General features: G+C 49.8%; 2 protein-coding genes across 2 annotated transcripts; both read right to left on the minus strand.

The window, feature by feature from the left end:
* Window positions 1–53: 53 nt before the first annotated feature.
* Window positions 54–1,779, minus strand: BKA67DRAFT_653833 (Anp1-domain-containing protein; the record flags this gene model as incomplete). The annotated part of the gene is made up of 5 exons (XM_046106449.1): window positions 54–326; window positions 379–474; window positions 530–849; window positions 905–1,587; window positions 1,664–1,779. 5 exons carry the CDS (start codon window positions 1,777–1,779, stop codon window positions 54–56), a joined length of 1,488 nt encoding a protein of 495 aa, XP_045964801.1.
* Window positions 1,780–3,109: 1,330 nt separating this feature from the next.
* On the minus strand, window positions 3,110–5,159 carry BKA67DRAFT_653834 (major facilitator superfamily transporter; the record flags this gene model as incomplete). The annotated part of the gene is made up of 6 exons (XM_046106450.1): window positions 3,110–3,477; window positions 3,550–4,253; window positions 4,304–4,472; window positions 4,521–4,568; window positions 4,728–4,975; window positions 5,035–5,159. The coding sequence occupies 6 exons, from the start codon at window positions 5,157–5,159 to the stop codon at window positions 3,110–3,112; spliced, it is 1,662 nt and encodes a 553-aa protein (XP_045964802.1).
* Window positions 5,160–7,465: the final 2,306 nt, after the last annotated feature.

Genomic DNA, 7,465 nt, shown 5'->3' on the forward strand with positions numbered 1-7,465 from the left:
TGGAAGATAGATTTCTGCAGATGGGAATGATACCATGACCCTTGCTATCGGGATCACGATTCAGCCTTCTTCGGCTTGCTCTTGCCACCCTTTGATTTCGCCTCGGTCTGCTCGCTCGTTTCCTTGTCACCGTCCTCGGACGTCTTCTTCGACTTTTCAGAAGGGCTCGTACTTTTTCCACCCTCCTGGCCTTCAAGACCTTTCATATCGGCCTTGTCCTTCTCCCACTGACTGCTACTATCGCTGAAGGCCTCCTTGGCTTTCTTCTCGCGCTCCTCTTTCTCCTTTTCCTCCTTCTCCTTCTGTTTCCTCTCCTCTTCCATCTCCTATCCTGTTATCAGCTCCGAAACTCTCATGGGCAAACGGAATCTGACTTACCTCCATGTGTTTAATATCATCTACGCTTGGCTCGTACAAGTGCCAAATGGTGTAGTGCGGCAAGCCGACGACCGAGTATTGCATGCGTTTCGCCATCTGGAAAATTTTGTCAGCAGACTATTGTAAATCGTTCAAGCAAGTTCATGATTACCTTTCCAAAACCTTCCGTCTCGGCGTGCTTTTCGAAACTGAAGGCTGGGAAATGGACACCAGAGCGGAACACTCGAGCCTTTGCGAGGATACTCACGCCGCCGACACCATCAATGTCCATCTCCATATCAGGGTCGCCGTATGGGTCCCGGAGGTAGGCCAAATGGGGTCGCCAGGTGGCATACTCGGCATATCCCTCGACAATGACAGCATCTTCGTCGAGGGTGTCTGCAAGAGCGAGTGCTGTTTCGGACTCCTGCCACGAGTTCAAGTCATATGGTTGCTCGCCACCCAGCCAGTCAGGAAGAGGACGCCAGACGTCTGACATTCGTTAGTGGACATGTACTGCAAGCGTAGTGGAAGCGCAAATACATACTTGGTACGATGACGTCTTTGTTGTGGCGCATCAGATCTTCCAGGATAGTGAACGGTGCCGTCTCAACATCAACGTCTCGCCAATAGACCCACGAGTGATACGGGCGGAGAGCGGCACTCAACAGCCAATTCCGGGCTTGTGCCATCAGCTTTCTCCTGCTTGCCTGAGCAGCAAATCCGTGACGGCTCTCGACATCTTGGTTGACCTTCTGACCGAAATCCTTCTCAATGAGCTGGATTTCACCGTAGGGCATCTTTGGGTCATCATCAGCCTGCAGATCCTCCAACTTTTCGACCAGGATTTCCAGAGTACGATCCTTGGAGTCCGAAACCAGGAAGGCAAGGTCGATGAGATGATGCGGATAGGTGAAGTTGCGCAAGTGTGAGAACATCATGTTCAGGTGCGCTTCGGCATCTCTCAGCGGCACACATAGTAGAATGCGTTCTTCCCGCTCCCATCCGCGCGCGGTTCCCTGTACATTCGACAGATCGTAGTACCGTACCGTATCCAGCAAGACGTCCTCATTACTGCTTAGGAGTCCCAGGGAAAATATTGAAACAAATGTGCCGCTGCCGGGCCAAACGAAGAGGCCGAACAAGGCTGCGACGGCGGCTACTAGGCCAAGCCGTAGCAGAAGTTTTCGTCTGCGACGAGTAGCTGGAGTCGAGGCTCGAGGTTGAAATCTGACAAGAGTGGGTTAGTCTTTTTTCCATGGCCCAGAGACACATGGTCTGATCAGTGGTGGGAGAGGACACCAACCTGTGGGGGGAGATGTCGAAGGTGTTCCCCCGAGGATATCCGTTGGCATAGGCGGCCCCAGAGGTATGCCGGGGCATCACCTTGGAAGCACCGGACGATGCATACGAGGGCAACATTCGGTGAGGCGCCAGCCCGTGGCTGACAATGGGTTTGGTCTTGTTGTTGAAAGTATTACAGGTGTGAAACAGACTCGGGGGTCTCTCGCAGAAAGAAGGAGCCTTGTTTCCCCCCGAGATGATAAGGAGCTCGTCTGTAGTCGTGGTGGTCGTGGTCGGGGGAGAAGAGAACAAAGCGCGTGGGTCAATCGTCACCAAGTAATGCAAATTGGTATCAGAAATGATACATGAAGATGAAATGAATACTGCACAAGTGCAGGGGAATGGATTGGCGGATATGCTATGCTCATACGGTCGTCGTCGCACAAAAGGATCAGAAAGAAAAAGGTGTCGCTTCTCACGAAACGATCCCCTACTGTACGGGATCCGTACCAGTCTCTCACGGATATCGCAATTTGGTCACAGGGAGCGCCAAGCCAACTTTACTTAAGCTGACTTTGGCCAGGGTGGTGCTTATTTTAGCTAGTGCACCAGCTGGGCCAACCCCCAGTGGCAGACTGGAACCTCCCCGCCCCTGCGGCCTTCTAATAAGTGGGCGTTAATGTGCTTGCGCTTGCGCTGTCCGAGAAGATGATACTGTAGCTACATACTTGCTGCATGGTAAACTGCTCGACGGAGTACGGAGTACACGTACATGGAATTGAGAGTTACTCCTGACTAACCATAGTCTAACATGTCCAACGCGCAGGCTTCACACCCCTCAAAACCCGTATCCGACGCACAGTCCATCTCAGGACCACTGTAAGTCATTTTCACCACATATCAACTCAATGCAAAGTGGTCCAGTCTATGTATATCAGAATGCACCCATTCAGCAACGCCTTCGACAGCAAGAACCGCGCTCGTCGCACAGCCACGGCAGCAGATTGAGTTGCCATTTTCCTGGTGACATTTGCTTGTGAATGTGAATCAGTTACATCACCAGTTGCTCATTCATGTCAAACACGGCACAAACATGCAGCCTACGAGGATTCAATTCAACAATAAGCAACTTCGCACACAGTACGAATAATGTCGAGTACATTCGGAAGTGGCCGAGTACGTGGAGCCATTACATATACATACCATCAAGTACACAGATTGGAAACGGTAACAATGGTCACGGCGGGCCACTGCCATGAGTATCATTCATCTCAGTGTTACACGACCGACTTCTAGCGGTCCTAGTTTGCCCTACAAGCCAAACAAACGGCTATTCCAGGATTACATGTCCAAACTCCTAGCCAATGCATATGCCCTTCCCAGTATATCTATATGTTCAAATCTACAACTGCATCCCGACACTGCAGTCACTCAAAGGCGCTTGTTCCTTTACAACCTCCCTTCCGTCTTAGTATTCATTTGCGGCAGCAGTTCTTCTGTCAATCTCGTTTTTCAGATGTTGTGCCCCGCGCTCTTGTACTGTTGGTCGACTGGAAGGCTTCGTCCATGCGCCGAAAGCCAGCACCACCGATACGCTTGCGACAATGGCACAAACGCGCATGTCTTCATTAAATGCTTCCGAGTATGCGCGCCTGACTGCGTTCAACTGCACGCTGGTGAGTTGGCTGGTAGCATTCTCGAGCGAGTTGAGTAATTTTGGGTCTACGACGCTCGCAAGCTGAGACCTCAGGGTGGTTCCCAATATCGCAGAGGAAGCAGCGATGCCCAAGCTGCCGCCAAGGATTCGGATCTGGGCGATAATGCCTTGAGCAGGTGCTATTCGCACAAATTTAGTGTTCGTTTTACAGATCAAGACGACCTCGGGATCAAACAGTGAATGGGACCTACAGTGATCACGCAGGGATGATTGCAGATTGCCGACCATGGTTGTCCCAGCCGCCGACAGGCCAAATCCAAGCCCAACGAAAACCAGAAATCCCAGTGCTTTGGCCTCAACCTCCAATGTACCTGATATTGTAGAAAGCAACCCACAGCCTAAAGCTACGAGGCAGCTAGACAGGGCCAAGGTCTCAACTGTCCTGTCTTTGACTTTGTTTATTATGCCTGCAAGAACAGACCCAGTTGCGCTTGCTGCAAGCAACGGCAGCATCATCACACCCGCTACCAGCGAACTTTTCCCGTTTACGACCTGAACGCGCAGTGGAAATGCATAAACCAACATGACGAACGGAAAGCCCAGGAAGAGTGTGTTGACAACGGCTGAGGTGTAAGCCCGATTCCGCAACAAACCCATTGGAAAAGCGGCAGCCATTTTGTCTCCCCAGCGTCTGTGTATGAAGACTTCCCAAAGCACTAAGCCTAACCAACATGCCAGACCGACCACAAGTGGTACCACGAAAATGGCTTGATCCCAGAGAGCGCTACTTGAAGCATCCTGGAATGGGAATACTACGAGGACTGCAGCAGCAATCAGAAGGACAGACCCTGGGTAATCCAGCTCTTTCCAGGTCCTGCGTTCCACGTTTGGCAGGTACTCGGCTTTCGGCCATGCCAGGCAGAAAAGTACCATAGATACAAACCCAATCGGGCCGCTACGACAGTATCAGCTAAATGCACGAGAGACGTTGCTCTTTCAACCTACTTGATCCAAAACACCCATCTCCAGGACGTGTAGTGAGTCAAAACGCCTCCCAAGACCGGGCCCAGGACACCACCTACAGCGACCACAACACCAATCATGCTTGCCAAAAATTGTTTTGTTCCGGCAGGTGTTGTCTCGAGGAGTATGATCATCGTAATCGAGTACAGTCCTATCAAGTCAGCTTATAAATGAATACAAGCGACAGTAGCACACTTACCAGAGCCACCAATCCCTTGGAACGCACGGCATGCAATTAATTGGTTCACTAAACCATTGGGGGTCAGTATTAGTCGTTGGTAAATGGGTTGGGGGACTTCGGGAGTATTAACGAAACAGTCACAAGGAGCTGGGGTGCCTCTGAGAAGCAATATTCGCTCCAGAAACATGCTATAAAGAGCAACAAATGATACCAAAAACAGCTTACTGGTTTTGGCGAAACCACATCCCAGTGAAAAGGCAAAGAATACCAGGTATGCCGTTGCAAATGCATTGCGTCGGCCAATAACATCGGAAAGTCGAGCAAAGAAAACCGCAAAGCCAAGATAGCAAAGCGTATATGCCAAAGCAACCCAGTTTACCGTATCCATTTGTTGAAATTCAGTACCAATAGCGAACAAGCTCGTGGCCACGATGGATGAGTCCATGAACGACAAAAGCAACCCGAGACATAAACTAGTTCCTGATGTTGAGAAAAGCGATGATCTTCTATAACAGACTAGCAGTATGCTTACCTGAGCGCGAGCAACCAGAAACGTACAGCTGGTAGTTCTGGTCTATCAGGGTTGGCATCCGAGGATTCTGGGCTTTTTAAGACGGGCTCGATCGGCACTGTTTTTTCGGATTTGATCGAGGCCATTTCGATATGTCGAGAGAGGCTTCGCGTTTATCGTCGACTGGAACTGGCAGAGGGGCTAATCTGGGCTTTGCTGAACAAATATCAAACTGTTGATCTCAAGCGAGACGTATCGGTACAACATTTGATTGTACGGCAGATTTACATATCTAGTAAATATATCCAGAACTTGGCGGCAACATCTTATTCGGAATCGCGCACAGCAAAGTTGCGAATGCGAAATAAATTAGGCGTTCACCATTTTATTACGCGGGGGTCGGAGGAATCTAAATGCTCTCCCTAGCCATTGTACTGCGATTTTCGTAAGGAGGGAAGAGTCTGTATGCGCTACAGAGGCGCAATCAATAACATCACTGGCCAGACCTGAGGTCGCAAAGCGCCAAAAAGGCAATGGTGCCGGTGCTATGGAGGGCTGACTGGAGAGTCTGGACCCAGCATCGAAGCGAATGCGAATGGTTTGGCGACTTTTCCTCTCTGGGTTCAACTGCGATCCAAATTCCGATGGGCTGGGCCCAAGCCCCCACATCACGTACCCAAACCCAAACGGCGGGCCAACTTAGAATGCTGAGCGCTCCCTTACTTACGGCCGGTCGGGACAAAAGGTCCAGCTTTATTAAGATTCTGCCTCTGTCTGGGTCGATCCGAGACTGATAGCCGTTGAACCATTAACAGTGTACTCGATGTTGCATCTGCAAATGTCTGCATTGTTGCCATCGTAGTGCAATGTATCTGTCATGAATAGACCCAATTAAATCAGAAGGCGTTGCTCAAAGACCACTAAAAGAAGCTTGCTTCGGATCAGTCGTGATCACCTGGGCAATTGCTGAGTCGTAGTATACATACTGGCTATTGGTTTAATTGGGCGTCCCAACGCCGAAACTGCATCCGAGCACTGCGCAAGCGAACGCTACAAACGGAGCCCGCATCGAAGTTGCAACCGGGTATGGACCATCTCACCTATATACGCAGGGTTATAATACGGGTGCACCCATCGCTTAGTCGTCGGGGTTTAACTCGCACAGAACATGCTTAGTCTTCAAGTCACAATGGAGATGCCGAGTCATACGTTGCACAATGGAGCCGCACATCACGGCAAGTACCCCTCGCGAAGAGAGTCGCTTTGCAGGTTGACATTGCTCGGCGACTGTGTCGGCGGTGGTTCATGGCCGTCTTTTTTCGCATCTCTTTTCAACTTCAGCACTACGTAAGGAACACTACATACAAAAGATGTCGTAATCTCCAATATTTCACCTCGAACCCCGGGTACATATCGCATGGTGTTATTGCTCATGCCACCGAGTTGATCATCTAGGAAAAGTATTACATTGGGTTTCATAGTGTCCCGCATCCTTTCTAATGCTACCTTATTTCTTTCCCTATTATCCTGTATTGTAGCGTGTATATTATGTGAAAATTTCACAGCCCTAGGTGTCTCCCATATCAGTACGGCTTTACCCAGAGCTGGTGGTCAGCAGAAGTTGGGCCAAATGTCGGTGTGCTGCCCGACCGGCAACTCTTTCATCTTGCTCTCCTCTTCATCATACCCCAAACGAGTGTTTGTGCGCGATGAAATGCAGCCCTTCAATAACCGCACACCTGTCTACGAGCAAGAGATCCTCTTCGTTCACACCAAGTAAAGGTGTATCCCCTTTGGCCCTTGTGGACTTTGACGTGCTGCTTACACACACACACACGGCACCAACCAGTTCTACGACTTGGCTGTAATGCAAGGAACTACTATGCATCAAGCAAAGAAGGCAACCTCCAGGGAATTGCAGTCAAGTAGTAGTCTTAGTGAACAGTCGAGAAAAAATTGGACAAGGTTGCAAGCGCCTTCACTGCACATGAACGTGCATGCTCGAAATATGCAAGCCACAGCCTTGCAGGCACACTGACGGCTCTATCGACCGACTGAATGGGTTTGACAGTTCCAAGAATATTTTGCAGGCTGCGCAAAACTCTTTTGCTTCCAGAAAGCCCTGCACTACCTTACTACCTGACGTCTGTTTACTGTCAAAAAAACACCAATCCATCACATTGCAAATCGACGATCATATAGTAGTTCCACTCACTCCTTCCAAAACCTTGACTGCTGAAGCCATCAACCTTTTATTGTTGCGGATTATGCTGAGCCGTACCCAGTTGCAACTCACGTCATTGTTGCCCGTGACTTATCTAGTCTTTTGTTGCTCAGAGTTTTACTGTAGTGTACTTTTGCCGAGTATGCCGCATCTAAATGAATTTTTAGTCCTACCCTGGCGGACATACTTCTAGAAAGCTTCGAGAAGGCTTCGAGAAATTTTAGCGAA

The sequence above is a fragment of the Truncatella angustata genome, assembly GCF_020726525.1.
Source record: "Truncatella angustata strain MPI-SDFR-AT-0073 chromosome Unknown BKA67scaffold_1, whole genome shotgun sequence".
NCBI lineage: Eukaryota > Fungi > Ascomycota > Sordariomycetes > Amphisphaeriales > Sporocadaceae > Truncatella > Truncatella angustata.